At 44.6% G+C, this 23,245-nt stretch overlaps 1 protein-coding gene across 1 annotated transcript in view; it reads right to left on the bottom strand.

The window, feature by feature from the left end:
• Positions 1 to 23,245, bottom strand: part of LOC144511900 (collagen alpha-6(VI) chain-like) — a 138,807-nt gene that overhangs the window by 76,558 nt on the left and 39,004 nt on the right. Inside the window, exons 9-13 of the mRNA XM_078242338.1 lie at positions 22,411 to 22,766; positions 18,668 to 18,746; positions 11,999 to 12,144; positions 11,647 to 11,739; positions 11,468 to 11,521 (exon numbers count right to left, since the gene is read on the bottom strand). Of these exons, the coding sequence (XP_078098464.1) occupies positions 11,468 to 11,521; positions 11,647 to 11,739; positions 11,999 to 12,144; positions 18,668 to 18,746; positions 22,411 to 22,766 (728 nt within the window). The remainder of the gene's footprint in view (positions 1 to 11,467; positions 11,522 to 11,646; positions 11,740 to 11,998; positions 12,145 to 18,667; positions 18,747 to 22,410; positions 22,767 to 23,245) is intronic.

The following is a 23,245-nucleotide window of genomic DNA, read 5'->3' as shown; positions in this document are numbered from 1 at the left end:
TCATTCACTTGAGTTCCTCACACACAACCTCCTTTCATCTTCATTTTATTTGGGATATATGCCTAAAAAAACTCTCGCTAAGTCACTTGTAACTGCATTTCCTAAATCCCAACTGCTGAGCCTTTCACCACCACCACCACCACTACCCCTCCATACTTCTGCAGCTATCATAGAGTCGCAGAGTCATATGGGTTTGCAGCATGGAAACAGGCCCTTCAGCCCAACTTGTCCGTGTTGCCCTTTTTGTACCATGAAGCCAGTCCCAATTGCCCACATTTGGCCCATATCCCTCTATACCAATCTTACTGACTAAATACTTTTTAAAAGACAAAATTGTACCCACCTCTGTTACTACCCCTGGCAGCCTGTTCCAGACACTCACCACCCTCTATGTAAAAAAATTGCCTCTCTGGACTCTTTTGTATCTCTCCCCTCTCACCTTAAACCTATGTCCTCTAGTTTTAGACTCCCCTACCTTTCGGAAAACATAGAACATAGAATATAGAACATTACAGCGCAGTACAGGCCCTTCGGCCCTCGATGTTGCGCCGACCAGTGGTACCAATCTAAAGCCCCTCTAATCTACACTATTCCAATATCATCCATATGTTTATCCAATAACCACTTGAACACTCTCAACGTTGACGAGTCCACCACTGCTGCAGGCAGGGCATTCCACGCCCTTACTACTCTCAAGTAGTAAGGGCGTGGTAAGTAGTAAAGAAGTAAGTAAGTAGTAAAGAACCTACCTCTAACATCTGTCCTATATCTCTCACCCCTCAATTTAAAGCTTGTCCCCTCGTGCTAGCCAACACCATCCGAGGAAAAAGGCTTTCACTATCCACCCTATCTAATCCTCTGATCATGTATGCCTCTATTAAGTCACCTCTTAACCTTCTTCTCTCTAACGAAAACAACCTCAAGCCCCTCAGCCTTTCCTCATACGATTTTCCCACCATACCAGGCAACATCCTGGTAAATCTCCTCTGCACCCTTTCCAACACTTCCACATCTTTCCTATAATACGGCGACCAGAACTATACGCAATACTCCAAATGCGGCCGCATCAGAGTTTTGTACAGTTGCAGCATGACCTCCTGGCTCCGAAACTCAATCCCTCTACCAATAAAAGCTAACACACCGTACGCCTTCTTAACAACCCTATTAAACTGGGTGCCAACTTTCAGGGATCTATGCACATGGACACCCAGATCCCTCTGTTCATCCACACTACCAAGTATCTTACCATTTGCCCAGTACTCTGTATTCCTGTTACTCCTTCCAAAGTGAATCACCTCACACTTTTCCGCATTAAACTCCATTTGCCACCTCTCAGCCCAGCGCTGCAGCTTATCTATGTCCCTCTGTAACCTGCCACTTCCCTCCGCACTGTCTACAACTCCACCGACTTTAGTGTCATCCGCAAATTTACTAATCCATCCTTCCACACCCTCATCCAAGTCATTAATAAAAATGACAACCAGCAATGGCCCCAAAACAGATCCTTGCGGTACACCACTAGTAACTGAACTCCAGGATGAATATTTCCCATCAACCACCACTCTTTGTTTTCTTACAGCTAGAAAAGATGTTGACTTTCTAGCTGATCTATGCCCCTCATTATTTTATAGACCTCTATAAGATCACCCATAAGCCTCCTACACTCCAGGGAAAATAGTCCCATTCTAGCCAGCCTCTCCTTATAACTCAAACCATCAAGTCCTGGTAGCATTCTAATAAATCTTTTCTGCACTCTTTCCAGTTTAATAATATCCTTTCTATAATAAGGTGTCCAGAACTGTACACAGTATTCCAAGTGTGGCCTTACCAATATCTTATACAACTTCAACAAGACGTCCCAACTCCTGTATTCAATGTTCTGACCAATGAAACCAAGCATGCCGAATGCCTTCTTCACCACTCTGTCCACCTGTGACTCCATTTTCAAGGAGCTATGAACCTGTAGCCCTAGATCTCTTTGTTCTATAACTCTCCCACCAATGCCCTACCATTAACTAAATCCTGCCCTGGTTCAATCTACCAAAATGCATCACCTCGCATTTAAATTAAATTCCAGCTGCCATTCATCAGCCCATGGGCCCAATTGATCAAGATCCCATTGCAATCCGAGATAAACTTCTTCACTGTCCACTATGCCACCAATCTTGGTGTCATCTGCAAATTTACTAACCATGGCTCCTAAATTCCCATCCAAATCATTAATATAAATGACCTAGCACTGAGCCCTGAGGCACACCGCTGGTCACAGTCATCCAGTTTGAAAAACAACCCTCTACAACCGCCTGTCTTCTGTCATCAAGCCAATTTAGTACCCAATTGGCTACCTCACCCTGGATCCCATGAGCTTTTACCTTATGCAACAACCTTGTCAAAGGCCTTGCTAAAGTCCATGTAGAGAACATACACCTCATCTATCTTCTTGGTTACGCCTTCAAAAAACTCAATCAAATTCATGAGACATGATTTTCCACTCACAAAGCCATGCTGACTGTCCCGAATCAGTCCTTGCCTCTCTAAATGTCTGTAGATCCTGTCTCTCAGAATACCTTCTAACAACTTACCCATTACAGATGTTAGGCTCACTGGCCTGTAGTCCCTCGGCTTTTCTCTGCAGCCCTTCTTAAACGAAGGCACAATATTTGTCACCCTCCAATCTTCAGGCACTTCACCTGTGGTTGTTGATGATTCAAATATCTCTGCTAAGGGACCCACAATTTCCTCCCTCGCCTCCCACATTGTCCTGGGATACATTTCATCAGGTCCCGGAGATTGACCTACCTTGATGTGCTTTAAGATTTCCAGCACCTCCTTCTTTGTAATATGTACACTCCTCAAGACATCGCTATTTATTTCCCCAAGTTCCCTAACATCCACGCCTTTCTCAACAGTAAATACTGATGAGAAATATTCATTTAGAATCTCAGCCATCTCTTGTGGATCTGCACATAGATAACCTTGTTGATCCTTAAGAGGCCCTACTCTCTCCCTAGTTACTCTTTTGCCCTTTATGTGTTTGTAGAAGCTCTTTGGATTCTGTTTTGCCTTATCTGTCAAAGGAATTTCATGTCCCCTTCTTGATTGCTCTCTTAACTCTACTCCGACATCCTTTATACCTTTCAAGGAATCCACTTAATCCCAGCTGTTAATTGACTCAGTCACTCCCCCTCTCAACCTCTGTTGCTCTTGCCCCAAGAAATATCTTAATTCTCTCCATCCCAATTGATTTCCCAGTTACGGCCTCTATCTTCACTTCCACATATCCAAGCATATCTGTCGCACATCTGGTTTAGCCATTCATCACTAATTCTGGCTTCATCAGGATCACTTTATGCTTTGCAAAAACCACTCACCACTGCAGGATCATCCTGAAGAGCAAAGTTCATCCATGCAATTTCATGTTCCCCTGACCACCATTCCTAACCTCAGAACCCACAAGTGAGGGAGCATAAAACTGGCACAAAGAACTGAAAGGTATTTTTTTTTAAAAAGGTCAAGAATTTTGACTATTAAATTGGGGATACAATAATGGGTATGAATTATAGTAAGGAAGAAATGGAAGATTCAATGGAAGGTTCCATTCCCAATAAATTGAATGCAGGAGTATATAAGCTAAATGCTGCACTTTGGGGGGAATGTTCCTGTCCTTCCCACCACGGGAATCATAGTGGGCAGGGGGTGGGGGGAGTGGGGGGAGTGGACCATGCAAAGGTCTGTTGACCTTAGGTTCGATTTTCCGGTTTTGGGGCGAGGCAGCCAGAAAATCCCACCCTGAGTGTTTTTTCAGACGAGGCAAAGACTTCAAGATCCAATTCTTCAAAGAAACAAAACCAGATTTAGGAATGTACACTTACAAAGAAAACTTGAAGGCATGTTGGGCGGATATTGTTTATCTCAGCCTCGAGGTAGGGAGTCTGTTAGACTTCCTCATTAACACATTTGTAATTAATAAAGCTTAAGTTATCAAACTGTACTATTCATAAGCTTATATATTAGTTTAATGTTGTTAGGGGAGGCGATGGCCCAGTGGTATTATCGCTCGACTATTTATCCAGAAACTCAGCTAATGTTCTGGGGACCTGGGGTTCGAATTCCACCATAGCAAGTGGTGGAATTTGAATTCAATTAAAAAAAAATCTGGAATTAAAAATTTGCTGATGACCATGAAACCATTGTCGAATGTCAGAAAAACCCATCTGGTTCACTAATGCCCTTTCGGGAAGGAAATCTGCTGTCCTTACCCAGTCTGGCCTATATGTGACTCCAGAGCCACAGCAATGTGCTTGACTCTCAACTGCCCTCGGGCAACTAGGGAAGGGCAATAAATGCTGGCCAGCCAGCGATGCCCATGTCCCATGAATGAATAAAAAAAGGAAGTTGGCATATATTTAAATGTCAGAATGCTGTATTGTAGTTTTAAGAAAGAACATGTGGAGTTGTAGCTGGAACACATCTGCACACTTGGGCTCCAGCGTGTCTAGAATCATAGAATCATAGAAACCCTACTGTGCAGAAGGAGACCATTCAGCCCATCGAGTCTGCACCAACCACAATCCCACCCAGGCCCTATCCCCGTATCCCTACATATTTACCTGCTAATCCCTCTAATCTCTGCATCTCAGGACTCTAAAGGGCAATTTTTAGCATGGCCAATCAACCTAACCCGCACATCTTTGGACTGTGGGAGGAAACTGGAGTACCCGGAGGAAACCTACGCCGACACGGGGAGAAAGTGCAAACTCCACACAGACAGTTGACCGAGGCCGGAATTGAATCCGGGTCCCTGGCCCTGTGAGGCAGTAGTGCTAACCACTGTGCCACCGTGCTGCCACAATACCATAGCGCATGTGCTAGGAAGTTAGCATTTGCAGAGGACATTGCCAATCAATGGGTAATTGACATAGGTTGGGAATTGCCATAAGAATCCAGGCGTAACTAAATTGTCACAAAGTTGGGGATTACTGTAAGAATCCAGATCAATATTAGAATCCAGTCATAGATCATAGAAATCATAGAAACCCTACAGTGCAGAAGGAGGCCATTTGGCCCATCGAGTCTGCACCGACCACAATCCCACCCAGGCCCTACCCCCACATATTTACCCGCTAATCCCTCTAACCTACGCATCTCAGGGGCAATTTTAACCTGGCCAATCAACCTAACCCGCACATCTTTGGACTGTGGGAGGAAACCGGAGCACCCGGAGGAAACCCACGCAAACACGAGGAGAATGTGCAAACTCCACACAGACAGTGACCCGAGCCGGGAATCGAACCCGGGACCCTGGAGCTGTGAAGCAGCAGTGCTAACCACTGTGCTACCGTGCCGCCCCATCTTTGGCAAAATCAAGCCACGTTACCTGAAGCGTACCAGTTCTGCAGTGTGGCATTCGCCCCCAGTATCAAACAGTATTCGGAATGTACCCTATAGTTTCATGAAATACTGAACTGTCCCTGTAAGAATAACATTTCAAGTACTGTAAAATGTGAACCTGTCTTCTACTCTGTCCCTTACTCACTTGACCACTTTGATATCATGGCTTTGCTTTCTCACTTCTTTCTTTTTTAAATATGTATATGTATATATGTAGCAGATAAAGACTTTAAATGGAAAATTGGTCAGCTGCTCCTCAGGAACCTTTATTAAGTATGGGTTTGCTTTGAGGTTTTTAACATCGTAGTATTAGGAATATTTTATTCAGGTAATTTTAATTGGAGTTCAGTTTTGCATGTCTTTCACTTTTTGGGTTTAGATTCAAATCCTGTGCTGCCTGATGGAATAAAGGTTGTCTGTCAGTATTAGAGTTAATGTAATTGCCTTAAGAAAAAGTGAACGCTCTTTATAAGGAAACGGCTTTCAGCCTGAGGGGAGGAGAGAAAATGAGAGGGGCAAAAGAGGGAGTGAGAGAAAAAAGTACTCAGCAAGTAGCTGTGAAACACACAGTTATAGCAGGAAAGGTGAACTGGGAAATTCGAGTTGAACTCTTAAGGCTACAAAAGGGTTTTTAAAGTATGTTAGAGCTAAGTTGACTGAGTTAAAAATTCAGCATGTCACGAGTCAAGAGATCGGGTTGGGGGTAGGAAATTTTCAGCTGCGGAAATGCGGTTTACGCTGGTGAGATTTCCCATTCCGATTGTCCCGCCAGTGACATAACAGGAATCCCGATGTTGGACATCGGAATCCCCATTTGGATACATTTAAGTATAATAATCAGGACTTATGCCTGATGGATTGCCCCACTATGTTGTCCATTCGGGAATCATGACAGGTCTTCCACAATGTGTACCAGGTGAGCAGAACCCACTGGAGGATCGGAGGTGAGTGCATTCCCCAGTGGGGAGAGAGTAATGTCCGGGCAGTATCCTGGCATTGTCCAGCCAGTCCCGGGGGTGCAGTGCCAACAGGATTATCCTGGAGGGTGCTGCATGATTGGGTGTGAGGGGGGTGGGGTGTTCCATGGGTGTCTGGAGGCATCCAGTGGGTTATATTTTTAAGTATTTTTTATCAGGGCGCCCTTTAAAAATGGCACCCCGATCAAGATGGAGAGTGAGATTTTAGAAGGAGAAAAATAAAAAGAATATAAATTAATTAAAGTGGATGAATTAATGAAAATAAAAAATGAAATAAAATAAATAGAGATGGAGTGGAAGGGAGAGAGAGTTCATGCTCTGAAGTTGTTGAACTTAATGTTCAGTCCAGAAGGCTGTAAAGTGCCCAATCGGAAGATGAGGTATTGTTCCTCCCGTTTACGTTGGGCTTGACATGAACATTGCAAAAGGCCAAGGATGGACATGTCGACAAAATCTCACTTTCCATCTTTTTTCCAATCCCCCTACCCCACTAGGCCTCATTCCTCAGGTAGTCCTTTAACACTCTGCACCTTTTTTTTCCAAGATGGTGCCGGAGCGAGGCTGTGCCCAGCATACCTTCTAATTCTATCTTTTACTCTCGTTCTATCCTTCTAAAACTTCATTCTAACTCTTTTAAATTCTCTAATCTTTCTCTACCCCCTAGCTATGACTGTAACACTACATTCTGCACTTCCTCATTTCCTTCTCTATGAATGGTATGCTCTGTCTGTGTAGCATGCAAGAAACAATACTTTTCACTGTATGTTAATACAAGTGACAATAAATAAAATCAAAATCAAAACAAATCAAATCTTTGTTCTGCCATTTACACATTCCAATCTTTTAATGGACGCTCTTAGCACCATTCTCAGCCTTTATCCTCACCATTTTCATTCCCTTTGTCTGTCTGTCTCTGCCAAGCCCCCCAACCTCCACTCCCACCCCTCATCCTCATAGTATAAATCTTGTCCTATTTTCCTTGTCTTCAGCTGTGATGAAGGGTCATCCTGACTCGAAACGTTGGTTCTATTCTCTCTGCACAGATGCTGTTAGACCTGCTGAGATTTCCCAGCGTTTTCTATGATTATTTTATTTCTGGGTTCTGCCCCTGTGATATCAGAGCCTCCCCATTCCCAACTGGCCTGCAAGTTAATATAGAGTCACACTTCAGTTATGGAATCCATATTTGTAGCTACACATGACAATTGTTGAGCAGACATTTGGAGGTATTTTGGGATCAAGAGGAAAAGATAAATGCAGTTGCGTTCAATCAAGCAGGAGAGGTTGGACCAGTTGAGCACAAAGGAAAAAGTTAAAAGAATGTTTGCATCATTCATCATATAAAAGGATGGAATTAAGCCATCAACAGCTAAAAAGACAGTGAGTCATCATTTGTCCCAGACATTTAAACCAATATAAACTAATGTAAAAATACAAAAAAACACGAGTAAAAACCATGTGATTGTACAGGCATGTCACTGAGTTTTTGTAAAAATCTGTTTCTAGCATTCCCTTGACTAATAACAAATGGATTTCAGCTGAGACGCGATGCCAGTACAGCTGACAAACAGCTGGGTTATATTAGTAGAATCAAAAAGTCAACTTTATTATCGACAAAAAAAAAAGAATAACTCTATAATTGGTCATGTTCTGGTTCTGACGTATATATACTCAGCACATCTTAATAAGATGATTTATACAGACTCATGATAAATGGATTCATGCAGCGATACTTGCAAACCTTCCAAGCTTAGCCACATTGTCTACTCCACCTCAAGCAAAATTTCTGAATTCAAATGACCTGATAATTCGATTTGATTTACAACATAAATTCACACCTTTGTTGTGTTATGTACTTGGTTTAATTCAAATCAATGGAAAGTTCAATTTTTTTTAGAGCAAAGGGAAAATGCTAATCAGCAGGAGCCTATGAAACAGATGGAAGGAATGAGCTCAGAACTTTTAAATGGCAGTTTGCTGATTTATTTTCTTTGCACATGAGATGTGAGATATTTAGGCGAAATGGGGGAGAAATTTTTTGCGCTGCTTGCAGACTACGTGGATTCCCTGGAGATAGTGAGCACTGTGGGCTGCTACCTGCATAGCCAGCCTAGTGTTCCTTAGTCAAATCAATATGGAAAGCCACTTAGACCACAATACTACATATCGCCTGGGGAAATGACGTGATCTGCATGGTACTGCTTCAGCAAGCAAACCTTTCCCCCTCTATCTCCTGGCTGGACTAGAATGTATCAACAACTATTTCGTGCTGCTTTTTATTTGGTATTTTGTTTAGTGGGAAGGAAATACAAACTTAGGTAATTTTGTTACAATTTCATTGTGTGAACTCCCCCCCCCTCCCCCCTCCCCCCCCCCCCCCCCCCCCCCCCCCCCCCCTCCCCCCACCCCCAAAGCCTGTCAGCTATCTATCAGGCATAAGTCTGGAGTCAGATGGAATACTCTCCACTTGCCTGCATGAGTAATGTAAATGTAAAGTCACCATAGTTCCAGATGACCATAGGTTGCTCTCCCCTTGAAGGGGGAAAGCTGACTGGTGGTGATTTTAACCTGAGGATCACCACACCTCAAGCAAGGGGCAAAGTTGAGAAGGTGAGCCTTCATGAATAACCTCAACCGGTAATGGAATTGAACCCGCACTGTTGGCGACATCACAAACCAGCCGTCCAGTCAACTGAGCTAACCGACTCTGGGTGGCCTAACTCACTTGCCTGCATGAGTTCAGCTTCAACAAGATCAACACTCCAGAAGATCAACACCGTTCAAGATAAAGCAGCCCACTTGATTGGCACGCCATCCACAAATATTCACTCCCTCCAGCACCAACACATCTTGGCAGCAGTGTGTACTGTCTACAAGATGCACTGCAGGAACTCATCAAGCCTCCTTAGATAGCACCTTCCAAACCCATGACCACTACCATCTAGTAGGACAGGGACAGCTGAGGTATGGAACAGCACCACCTGTAACTTCCCCTTCAAGCCATTCACCATCCGGACTTGGGATTATATTGTCATTCCTTCACTGTCACTGGGTCTAAATCCTGGAACTCCTTCCTATACAGCTCTGTGGGTGTACCTACACCACATGGACGGTTGCAGTTCAAGAAGTCAGCTCACTATTACCTTATCAAGGGCAATGAGGGATCGGCAATACCTGCTGGGCCAGCCAGCAATACCCACATCCCATTAATTATTTTTTTTAATGTTCAAGTCTTATTAGAACCCTTCAGAATAACCCTGGAGTAGTTCAAATTCCGAACTCAAAATTCCATGTAAATTTCATCAGAGACACCAAATGAATCTAAAAATTCACTTTGGCATCTTTTAACTGCACATACCTCTCTGTTACTGTCAATGATCAACCTGCTGCCACTTTCAGAGGCATGACAATTGGCTGCGCCAAACACCTACCTTCTAAACCAAGAAATCCCTTATGATTTGCAAGTCGGGATCCCATGACATACAGAGAACCCTAACTATTTGAGGAAACACAGGTCAAAACAAATGCTGTGTACTCTTCAATAGTTTAATGAACAATGTAGCTGAAGACATCTTTTTTTCCTTTCCCCAAAGCTAGGGGAATCTAAAACTAGAAGGCATATGTTTAAAGTGAGAGGGGAGAGTTACAAAAGGGTCCAGAGAGGCAATTTTTTCACTCAGAGGGTGGTTGGTGTATGAAACGAGCTGCCAGAGGCAGTAGTAGCGGCGGGTACAATTTTTTCTTTTACAAAAAAGCATTTAGACAGTTACGATGGGTATAGAGGGATATGGGCCAAATGCAGGCAATTGGGACTAGCTTAGTGGTAAAAACTGGGCAGCATGTACAAGTTGGACTGAAGGGCTTGTTTCCATGCTGTAAACCTCTATGAATCTATGAAGTAAGGATTAAACCAAGTTTTTTTTGCCAGGAGGAACACTACAAAAATAACCGGGGAATCTTCCGCACTGGATTCCCCCTTCCTCCATGGTCAAACAGCTCACCACCCATCCTGGACATTCCTTGCTGTTAGGTTGGCAGTCACAAACACGCCCAATAGTGACAGGCCTGTATCCAGCGGGGTGCCCATTCAATACCTGCAGCTCACCTGTTTTTTTCAAATGAGGCCTCCGCTACCTGTCCAGAAAACACGTGGGCTGTCCAGAAATGAAAATAGATCCCACTGTAACCTAAATTTAATCAGTCTACACTTTCGGGAAGGAAGGATTTAAGCCCACCAATAATGCAAGGTCACTGCACTGGTTTCTCTTCTGTGCACCTGTATACAGTCAAAATTCTCTTTAATCTGCTGCCTGGTAAATGCCACAGATGTGGAGATGCCGGCGAAGGACTGCGGTAAACACAATAAGAAGTCTCACAACACCAGGTTAAAGTCCAACAGGTTTATTTGGTAGCAAAAGCCACTAGCTTTCGGAGCGCTTGCTGCTCCTTCATCAGGTGAGTGTGAGTTCTGTTCACAAACAGGGCATATAAAGACACAAACTCAATTTACAAAATAATTGAATTGCATTATTTTGTAAATTGAGTTTGTGTCTTTATATGCCCTGCTTGTGAACAGAACTCCCACTCACCTGACGAAGGAGCAGCAAGCGCTCCGAAAGTTAGTGGCTTTTGCTACCAAATAAACCTGTTGGACTTTAACCTGGTGTTCTGAGACTTCTTACTGTAAATGCCACAGACCCAGGCAACCCCAAATCCATTTCTTGCTTGCTCCAAATATCAAATTCAAACTGAATCCCCACATGGTCCCCACAAGAGAGACAAACAAGATCCAGGCTTGCTGCCACTTGCAGAGGGATGACAATTGGCTGCACCACGCACCTACCTTCTAAGGCAAGAAGACTCTTATGAGATGCAAGTCGGGATCCCATGATGTACAGAGAACCCTAACTATTTGAAGAAATACAGGTCAGAACAAAGGCTGTGTACTCTTCAATAGTTGAATTGCATTGCACCCCATCTTCAGCTTGATCTGATGTTTGATCATAGTCAAAAGACTGATAAAATGCCCCAGAGACAAACAAAAACAGCAGCACTTCTCATCATGTCAATGTAAATAGTTTAAATCTGTTAATACTTACCATTCCTCCTTCTTCCCCTGGGTAGCCTTGAAATCCCTTCACACCTGGTTGTCCCTTAAGCAACAACATCATATTTATTAAGTAATTAATGGGAACGACACTGCACTTTTCTTTCTAAATCCCAATGAATAATTATGTATCATGAAACTGTTAAAAATGCAAACATATTATTAATTTACCTTCTGCCCTTTGATCCCTTGCAAACCAATCGGACCTGATTCACCAAAGCACGTGCAAAGGGCATTACAGCACTTTGTTTCCATAGCTGCACTCTGCAAAAACACATGAATATTTTTAATAGCAGAATGCATTGTGTGATTAGCTTCTCAATATACTTAAGTCACTGAATGGCAATTTCTTCATCTGAGTGAATTACATATTTGATGAATTAGGAAAAATCACCGGCCAGAAAATAACCAAACGGCACACTGAAGTATCACTGGACATAATGGGCCATTTTGTTTCAAATTCCTTTTCTTTTGGAGAGCTACGGAATATCAATACTGCCTTGCTTTTCTCAAGATCACTTACTATTTGTTTAAGCAAAGCATTTCCGATATCGTCCATTTCAATTGATAGCTGTTGCTTGTATCCAAATCCAGTTCCAACATCGATGTGACGAATCTCATCAAAGTTCACAGCGCCTTCCAGAGCCACCGTAATGATTCCATGGATTCCTGGAATAGAAAACGCTCACTTATCATCACACATTATTGCCAATAACTTTGTTAATATTGAAGATCGAGTGTTGGCAGTCATCGTTAAATGGCAGGGAGACATATCAAGTGAGATTATGAAATAAAAGCACAGCAGTTGCTCTGAATAGAAATAAAGGGTTACTTTTTACATGCCCCTGATGGGAGTGTTTTTGGTGGGGGGAGTGGGGAGACACGTAAAATAAGGCAGGTGCAAATGCCACAACCTTCCCACCCAACCCCAAGCTTACCACAATAATAAGGGCAATGGGTAGGCTCCAGAAATTGGCAGAGAAAGTTGCCAATCCTACTGGCACTAATAATAGGCTGCCCATGCCATAAAATCTTTGGTACAGGCAGCCAGCAGGAGCGGGCAGCCTGATTATTTTACCTAGCTTCTTCAAAAGGCAGGGTTTGATCTTTGGGGCCTTGCCTTTATGGATTTCCTCAGATCAAACCTAACCTCTTACTAATCCCCTCCTAGCCTTAAGCCCGACCTTGCCAACCCTATGTCCCCTTCCCTGACCAAGACCCCAAATTCACTGTTTCTGTGGATCCCTGAGTCTTCTTGCACTTCTTCTTGTTGTCCTGGCCTCATTCACTAATGCACCCCTTAGCGCTGCTGGGACTGATGGAGCTGCCAGCCCATCAGTGAGGGGCGGAAGTCCAACAATTATCATGTTAAGCCCACCCGCATCTCATTATGGCATTGTGGCTGTCGGGTGGGTCCTTGTGGAGAATTTTCTTCTGGGGGGACAGCCAACATCAGTTCTCCCATATGATTTGGCCCAGATATTTATAATAAAATCTCTGAGATAATTGAATGGAAATTGGCTGTCTTTTCAATGATTTGCATCTTTAGTAGAGTGACCAGGAACAAAATGTTCACCAAAAAATATCCAAAAGCATTGGACATTATCCAACCATTCTTCAATATAAACTGTCTCATTTTCTTTCTCCCTGCAATGTCTCTTCAGGGAAAATGGAGCCACTGAAGCTTCTCCCCCACCCATCAACAAAGAAAATATGTCACCAATTTGACATATTTTCTCTGAGCCAATCCTGCTAATGAGATCCTCCTGCTCAATTGTAATAACCTCTTTAGTGAACTTTCCTGATTGCTTGTTGAAAATTCAAATGTCGCCTATCCACCTCAATCTCAAAAAGCTTGAATAAATTTGTCAAACACAATTTCCCTTCAATAAACCAGTGTTCACTCTGATCAATCATATTATGATTTTATAAGCCACCACCCCTAATAAGAGATTCTAACATTTTCCTGAGTAGAGATGTCAGGCTAACTGTCCTCTCTCTCTCCCTCCTTTGTTATATTTGTTACCTTTCAATATATATGGGGACCTTTCTAAAATCTTAAGGAATTCTGGAAAATCAAAACCAATGGAACTATGATTGCTGTCAGAACCAGGGGATTTGTCAGTTCATAGTTGCATTAATTTCTGCAATAATGCTTATCTACTCAAACTAAGTTATTTAAATTCTTCATTCTCGCTAGTCTCTTGGCTACCCACCATTTCCAGAATTTGTTTGTTTATTCTAATGTGAAGACCGATGTAAAATATTCATTTAATGTCTGTGCAATTTTGTTACTCTGCATTATAATGTTTCCCGTCTCTGCGTGTAAGGGACTCAGGTTTACTTTAGCTAATCTCTTCCTTCTTATGTACCTATAGATACATGTCTTATTATGTCCTTTGCTAGTTCACTCGCCCATTCTATTTTCTCTTTCGTTATCAATTTCTTGGCCATTCATTGTTGAACTTAAATCCTGCCAAATCTCAGGCTTACCATTTAGCTATATTGTAAACTTCTTCCTTTAATCTAAACCCATGGCCTGTAATATCCTGGCTCCCCAGTGTTGGATTTGGGGAGTACCCCAAAGATGCACTAGGGAAACCCTCTCAAAGTTCCCAGGTGAGGGTTTACCTTGCAATTGTCCAGAAGTATTAACTTCCTCTGGACACTTGCGCTGCATTGGGAATCATCCTACAAAGTAATTTAAAGTTTTTTTTTAAAGTTGATTTATTAGTCACAAGTAAGGCTTACATTAACACTACAATGAAGTTACTGTGAAATTCTCCTAGTTGCCACACTCTGGCACCTGTTCGCATCAAGGCTCCTAACCAGCACATCTTTCAGACTGTGGGAGGAAACTGGAGCACCCGGAGGAAACCCACGCAGACACAGGACGAACGTGCAGACTCCACACAGACAGTGACCCAAGGCCGGAATTGAACCTGGGTCCCTGGCACTGTGAGACAGCAGTGCTAATCACTGTGCCACTGTGCCACCCCCTGCTATTTAAATTTAATCACAATTTAAATTGCTAACTTCACATTGTTCTGCCAGTGATACACTAATAGTTAATCTGAAAGAGTTAGAAAAAATAAAACTACTTCTAACTTCAGTGTAAATATTTTAAAGACTGAGGTCAAGTCACTCACAAGGCACCCTCCACACTTCTGAACCCCCAGGGAACTCCCACATTCCCTCCTCCCACTAAGCACCCCCCTACAGTATTCCCCAACTCTGACCCCCCCCCCAACAACCGCACGGGTTCCTCAGTCTCCTGTTGGCCTGACCACCTGACACGCCCACCCCAGACACAATGTCTATCCCACTGACCCGACCTCACTCCTTCCCATGTCCAACCCTCACAATGTCTCACCCCCAACTCTCCTCCAATGTCTGACCTCCCTCCTGCAAAGTCCTACACCCCCACCCACCATAATGTCTGACCCCACCTCCCCGTCCCGATGTCCGACCCCCAATATACACGACCCCATTTCCCCCCACTGGGGGCGGCACGGTAGCACAGTGATTAGCACTGCTGCTTCACAGCTCCAGGGTCCCGGGTTCGATTCCCGGCTCGGGTCACTGTCTGTGTGGAGTTTGCACATTCTCCTCGTGTCTGCGTGGGTTTCCTCCGGGTGCTCCAGTTTCCTCCCACAGTCCAAAGATGTGCGGGTTAGGTTGATTGGCCAGGTTAAAAATTGCCCCTTAGAGTCCTGAGATGCGTAGGTTAGCGGGATTAGCAGGTAAATATGTGGGGGTAGGGCCTGGGTGGGATTGTGGTCGGTGCAGACTCGATGGGCCAAATGGCCTCCTTCTGCACTGTAGGGTTTCTATGATTTCTATGACTTCTATGATAATGTCTGACCCCTTCACCACAACCTGCTTTCGAAACACAGGAACATAGGAACAGGAGTAGGCCATTCAGCCCATTGAGCCTTCTCCACCATTTAATACAATCAGGCTGATTGGACACTCCACACCTTTCATATCGACTATTTCCAAAACCCTTTACAAGTATTGTTAATCAGAAGCATATCAATCTCTGCTTTAAACATACGCAATGGCTGACCTTCCATGACCCGTAAGAAGTCTCACAACACCAGGTTAAAGTCCAACAGGTTTATTTGGTAGCAAGTACCATAAGCTTTCGGAGCTTGCTTCTCCTTCGTCAGATGGAGTGGTCTCTGTTGAACAGAGACCACTCCATCTGATGAAGGAGCAGCAAGCTCCGAAAGCTTATGGTATTTGCTACCAAATAAACCTGTTGGACTTTAACCTGGTGTTGTGAGACTTCTTACTGTGCTTACCCCAGTCCAACGCCGGCATCTCCACATCATGACTTCCATGACCCTCCAGAGTAGAGAAAGATTCACAGCCCTCTGTGTAAAGAAATTCTTATCTAATTGGCATCCCCCTTATTTGGAAATTGTGTCCCCAAGTCTAGATTGCTTCTACCCTGTCTGTTCCTTTAAGTAATTTGTAGATGTCAATGAGATCACCTCTCATTCTTCAAAACTCTATTTTTGACTTGGATTTGACTTGATTTCATTTATTGTCACATATATTAGTATGCAGTGAAAAGTATTGTTTCTTCCACGGTATACAGACAAAGCATATTCTTCATAGAGAAGGAAAGGAGAGGGTGCAGAATATAGTGTTACAGTAATAGCTAGGGTGTAGCGAAAGATCAATTTAATATAAGGTAGGTCCATTCAAAAGTTTGATGGCAGCAGGGAAGATGCTGTTGTTGACTCGGTTGGTACGTGACCTCAGGCTTTTGTCATCTTTTTCCCGATGGAAGAAGGTCGAAGAGAGTATGTCCAGGGTGCGTGATTATGTTGGCTGCTTATAACCCCAGTTTTTCCAATCTCCTTTCATCCTGCCATCCCCAGAACAAGTCTGGTGAACCTTCTTTGCACTCCCTCTATGACAACAATATAGTTTCTGAGGTAAGAGGGCCAAAATTGCACACTACCCCAGGTGCAGTCTAACCAAGCATCTACACAATTGAAGCAAGACCGCATTACTTATGTACTCAAATCCTCTTGCGATAAAGGCTAACATTCCATTGGACTTCCTAATAGCTTGCTGCGCCTACATGTTAGTCTTTGGTGACTAGACAAGGACGCCCTTTGTACATCTACACTTGCCAATTTCTTACTATTTAGGAAATACTCTGCACATCTGTTCCTTCTACCAAAATGGACCTAATATAATTTTTAGTGCTTAATTCTATTCAATTTAAATCTTAAACCAGCTATTTATTCAGCTGTGTTTTTTGAAGGAATTAATGGAATTAGTTGTTTTTTGTGGATATTCCATATACATATTACTGTTTGGGATTTTGACCTCATTTTCTACTCCTGTGGTCTATGCTTAAGTGAAATAATCTGCTGGCATATCGAATATACACAAAGGTGAACGTCTGTAAAATGATGTCATATAAACATAGTTCTTAATGACACCCAGATGTTTTTAATTCAATATCATTCAGATTTTGGCTGCCCTGTCTGGTGTTGTCTCATGTACAGATTAAAGATAAGCTCAGAGAAATAATAAACCAACAGTGACTGGACTATAGTAATCAGAATTGAATGCCGCAAGAGGTTCATAATTGATGACCCTTTAGAACTGAGATGAGGAGGAATTTCTTCAGCCAGAAGGTTGTGAATCTGTGTAATTCATTGACCAATTCAGGTCAGTGAGTGTATTTAAGACAGAGGTGCATCGGTAAGGGGATCAAAGGTTACGGGGAAAAGGTGGGAAAATGGGGTTGAGAAACTTATCAGTCATGGTTGAATGACAGAGCAGACTCAATGGGCCGAATGGCCTAATTCTGTTCCTATATCTTATGGTCATGAGATGTAGAGAGCAAGAAGAAATTGTCAATCAGTGTCAGTGCCATGAGCAATATCTTATGTGTCTGGAAGCAATGCTCCCTGCATTGCTGTCTGCTCCTGATAAACCCAGGCAGAAACTCTATCCAAGACTATACCCTCATTCCACAGACGACTTCACAATTTCATGTCTACATCCAGAAATGTGCCTTTAGGAGATGGTGGAAATCAGATGTCGACGACTCAGACACCTATAACATCATAACATTTGGCTGACAGATTTTAACAGTGGATTTAAATAAGACAAAATTTAAAATCCTGCTTTGTTACCACTGCACTGGGCAAGAGAACCTATAAATTTTAGATTCCCTCTGTAACTTTGGATTTCGGGAACATACCAACATTCCAAGCACTCAGGACTGCAATGGCCTGAAGTACAGTAGATGGCGTTAGAGCCAAATGGCATGGAAAGAGACCATTAATCAAATCGAGTACACTGTGCCAGCTGAAAAGTTTTTTAAAAAGCTGCTCATTCTAATCCCACCTTCCAGCACCCAGTCCATAGTCTTGCTGGTCGCAGGTACAGATCCAGATACTTTTAAAATGAGTTGAGGGGTTTCTGCTTGCACCATCAAATCAGGCAGTGAATTCCAGACACCCACCACCCTCTGGGTGAAGAAGATTTTCCTCATGTCCCCTCTAATCCTTCGAACAATCACTTAAAATTTGTGGCCCCTAGTAACTGACCTCTCACAAAGGGAAATAAGGCATTCCTCTCTATCTATGTCCCTCGTAATGTTGTTCATCTCTATTAGCTTTCTCTGTTCTAAGAAAAACATTCCCAGCCTATCCAAACTTTTCTCGTAGCTGCAACATTCAAGCCCTGGGAGCATTCTTGTAAATCCCTGTACTCTTTCCCAAGCAATTATGTCTTTCCTGTAATGTAGGGCGGCACGGTGACACAGTGGTTAGCATTGCTGCTTCACAGTGCCAGGAACCGGTTTGATTCCTGGCTTGGGTCACTATCTCTGTGCGGGGTCTGCACGTTCTCCCCGTGTCTGCGTGGATTTCCTTCGGGTGCTCTGGTTTCCTCCCACAGTGGGTGCATTGGCATGATAAATTCTCCCTCAGTGTACCCGAACAAGTGCTGGAGTGTGGCGGCTAGGGGATTGTCACAGTAACTTCATTGCAGTGTTAATGTAAACCTGCTTGTGACACTAATAAATAAAATTTAAACTTTATGTGCTGACCAGAACTATACACAGACTTCCACCAGTTGGCCTAACCAGTGTTCTGTACAGTTCCATCATTACTACCCTGCATTGTATGAGGTATTCCTCACATTTTGCACATACCTTTATTACTGAGCTCGTTTGTGGTTTGTTTAAGCGTCATTTCACTGCCATCCAACCCATCCGTGAATAGCAACATTACCTATAAAAAGATAAGTAAAGAGAGTTATTTTTTCTAATTTATATCTAAAATAGTAATTAAACAAAAGGAAAGGAGGAATTTATATCTGAAATAGTAACTAAATAAAAGGAACAGAGGAATAGTGAATTTTCATCGAATCTGTAATAGTATTAAAGTAACTGTTAATGCATACATAGAACATACAGCACGGAAACAAGCCAATCAGGCCAATTAGACTGTGCTGGTGTATATTGTCTATATCTGTTTCCTCCAATTTTACCGACCACATCTCAGCCTTTCAGCATGCTTTTATATTCTTTTTCCTCTCTACAACTGTGCACAATATTCTAAAATGTGATCTAACCAGGGTACTACAAACGTTTTTCATAATTTCACTAACTTTGAATGCCATATCCCTGGAATTAAATCACGCTGCTTTGTGAACATTTATAATTTCCTTGCTAACCTACAAGGCTACTTTTAATGATGTGCCCACCTATATCCCTTGGCTTTTCAACCCTATTCAGTTTCTTAGTCCTTAAGGTATAGATGATGTTTCTGTTTCTCTGACCAAGTTCATCACCTCACATTTATCTATGTTAAAATTTATTTGTCACTTAGCTGCCCAATCTGCAAGCTTTCTAATATCTTCCTACATTAGGTTCCACACTTCTGGCTACATATCATTAGCAAAGTTTTATATTGAGATCCTTGGGTTAGATTCTACATGGTGCTAATTGTCCTAGTCCCACCCATTAGGTTGGCAAGGAACATGGCCCAAGATCCTGACTGCTGCCTCACAGCAATTTAATGCAACATCGACTGTTTTAACTTGGGGTATCGCTCTTTTCTTGGGGTCGTCCCACCTTAGTGCCAAAGATGCCATCTGGATGTGGTGGCCAATGCTGGGACTAAAGGCAGCCCCAACCCACTGAGGAGTCCAGGCAAATCTAGGGTCGGGGTCTCAGCGAGGTAACAGTGGGAGTGGGGGTGGGGGGCAGTCAGGTTCATTCATCTGGGGAAGGGTGCAAGGCAGATCATGATATTGAGAGCAGAACCATGCAATGTGCCCATAGAATCCATTGAGGGGAATCCCACCTTGTCTGACACTAGCAGGGTGAAGCCCTCATCAGATATAAAACTGTGATTCTGCAAACACCATCTCTAATCTTTTTTTCTCATTGTCGCTTTACATTCTTTCCAACTCCCCAAGGCACTTAACTGCTACCATATATGCACAAACGCATCACCTGACTGATAATCTTCCCATTGGAAAGGAAAGAATAAGCTCAGAAAAAAACATATACCATGGGCCTGATTTTACCAAACCTTCGCGCCCGTTTTCGGGCACAAAATCGTGGTTAAGTTGGGCATCGGGCCTTTAACGCGATCTGCACCCAAATCCAAGCAGATCACGCCTTCACCGACACCCGATTCGGGCACGGGTTCGGCGCACGCCCGAATCGGGCAGCCCGACGATTTAAATGCATTTGCATGCAATTAAATCGACTTAATGAACCGCGTGCCCAACTCTACCGCCAAATCCCACTTTATCGTCTTCTGGCCCGATCCGCGTCCGCGCTGTTACCGACCTGCAAAATAAAAAGTCTGAAGTCACCGCTGCAGCCTCCGAAGAGCGGGGTCAGAGACTGCAACGGCTCCCTGACCCAGGTCACCCTCTGGTCGGGGGGGGGGGGGGAGGGAGCGGGAGGAGGAGAGGGGGTGTGACGTCTCATCCCCTGGGCGGGGCGGGGGGGGTGGGAGGTGAGGGGGTGTGACGTCTCATCCTCTGGGGGGGTGGGAGGAGAGGGGGTGTGACCGATCATCCCCTGGAGGGGGGAAGGAGAGGGGGTGTGACGTCTCATCTTCTGGTCGGGGGTGGATCGGCTGCCAGTCTGCAGCCGATCTCTCCTGCCGGAGTGGACATGCGGCCATGCCATCCCACAAAACTTTCAGGAAGAAGCGATTCCTCGCTAAGAAGATTTCGTGGGATGGCATGGCTGCACGTCCACTCCAGCAGGAGGGATCGGCCGCAGACTGGCAGCTGGCCCCCCCCCCCCAACCAGAGGGCGAGACGTCACACCCCCTCCCCTCCCTCCCCTCCCAGCACCCCCCCTCCCCCCCCCAGGGGATGAGACGTCACACCCCCTCTCCTTCCCCCCCCGAGGAGATGATCGGTCACACCCCCTCTCCTCCCCCCCCCGTCCCCCCCAGGGGATGATCGGTCACACCCCCTCTCCTCCCCCCCCCCCTCCCCCGTCCCCCCCAGGGGATGATCGGTCACACCCCCTCTCCTCCCCCCCCCTCCCCCGTCCCCCTCAGGGGATGATCGGTCACACCCCCTCTCCTCCCCCACCCCCTCCTCCCCCCCAGGGGATGATCGGTCACACCCGCACTCCTCCCCCCCCCCCCTCCCCCCCAGGGGATGATCGGTCACACCCCCTCTCCTCCCCCACCCCCTCCTCCCCCCCAGGGGATGATCGGTCACACCCCCTCTCCTCCCCCACCCCCCCCACCCCAGGGAATGAGATGTCACACCCCCTCTCCTCCCCCCCCCTCCTCCCCAGGGGATGATCGGTCACACCCCCTCCCCCTCAGGGGATAATCAGTCACACCCCCTCTCCTCCCCCCCCCCCTCCCCCCAGGGGATGATCGGTCACACCCCCTCTCCTCCCCCACCCCCACCCCAGGGGATGAGACGTCACACCCCCCCCCTCCTACCCGCCCCCTCCCCCCCGACCAGAGGATGACCTGGGTTAGAGAGCCGTTGCAGTCTCTGACCCCCTCTTTGGAAGCTGCAGCGGCGACTTCAGACTTTTATTCTGCAGGTGGGTAACAGCGCGGACGCGGATCGGGCCAGAAGACGGTAAAGTGGGATTTGGCGGTAGAGTTGGGCGTGCAAATGCATTTAAATTGTCGGGCTGCCCGATTCGGGCGCGCACCGGACCCGCGCCCGAACCAGGTGTCGTTAAAGCCGTGATCTGCTCAGATTCGGGTGCAGATCGTGTTAAAGGCCAGACGCCGAACTTTACCACGATTTCGCGCCCGAAGTTTTGGTAAAATCAGGCCCTAGATGGGAAAGAATATGAGCCTTAAAGCCGTGGATGCCAAATGATTCTCTCATTTGTAACCCATAATACATGGCTTTTCCTCCAGGAATCAATAGATAATAAATAGAGTGGTGACCTTCGAACAAATCTACTCGGGGTAATTGCAGTTTCTGAATATCACCCAGCTGAGAGCAGTTAGGTCAAGAGAGACACGTCACAATGTCAACAAAAATTGAAAAGACTGGAAAATCTCAGCAGGTCTGACAGCATCTGTGAAGAGAGAATTGAGCCAATGTTTCGAGTCTAGATGACCCTTTATCAGAGCTAAGAGCAAATCAGAAGAGATTTATACTTTGAGGTGGGGATGGAGGAGACACAATGAACCTTGGCCAATGGTCTGTAGAACAGTACACAATGCATTTGAAAATTGGATCAGTGGGGGTAGCCATCTGAATGTAGCTTGATCGCTACATCATGTACAAAATTGCCAGAACAGAGACAGTACACAGTCCAAGCCATTATGGTGTATCCAAGCAGCCAAACGTGTATCATCCACGCCTTTTAAAAACAGTATTCTTGAAAGACTTAAATGAATAGGTTTGAAAGTGTTGCACGTGGTTAAAAAATGCGCTTACCTTTGCCGTTGCTTCTGATGTATTGAATATGCCAGGGAATGATTTTAAATTTTCAGTGTTCAGATCAATTTTGGCATCTGTTTGAATTTCTAACAGTTTATCTAAAATTTCTGGTTTGTAGTCTTCAAAGTCAGTTTCAAAGATAGACTGGCCAGTGTTGCTTTTTACATGATAACCCATTCTGATATTTAGCTTGGAAGCAGGTGCACAGCTGATGTTATGTATGGAAGCAATTTCCTGAAATATCGGATGAAGCTTTGCCCGTAATTTTTGCTGGCCAGCAAATATGTTCCTTGATCCGGTCCTTCTTGAGACATCAAATCCCACAGCAATGTCTATCTTACACGATGGTTCATCTAAAGTGTGAACAATCCAAAGTCAGATTTTTTATACATTAAAGTAAATGTCAAAGTGATTAACTTGCTTTTCAATTTTTTTGCAAAAATGAAAGAAAAAATGAGAAAATCAGAAATGATAATAGGGGTTGCTAGTGCTGGTAGAGAGAATTTTAACTAATTTGGCAGGGAGTTGGGAGAAACATAATACACAAAGGATTGAGAGAGAAGCTGAAGTTGGACGGGGGAGGTGGTGGGGGGAAATGCTGGAGATGCAGCCACAGGGTCTTACAGGCGCCAAAGTGGTCTGTTTAAAAGAGCCACCTTGATGTTCAAGGGCTTTGTCCCAGATGTTTAAAAAAGAACAGCCCTCAATCCTCACAGACTCTCACTCCCACACACCCCCATTCCCCGTCCATGTCAACTCTCGTCACTTCGTGCTGCCTGCCACCCCCACGGCCCCTCAAACCATCCATGCCAACCTAGGCTCCTCCACCCAT

This window comes from Mustelus asterias, chromosome 2 (assembly GCF_964213995.1).
Source record: "Mustelus asterias chromosome 2, sMusAst1.hap1.1, whole genome shotgun sequence".
Classification (NCBI taxonomy): Eukaryota; Metazoa; Chordata; class Chondrichthyes; order Carcharhiniformes; family Triakidae; genus Mustelus; species Mustelus asterias.
The sequence above is the reverse complement of the archived record's forward strand: the minus strand, read 5'-3'. Positions and strand labels throughout refer to the sequence as shown.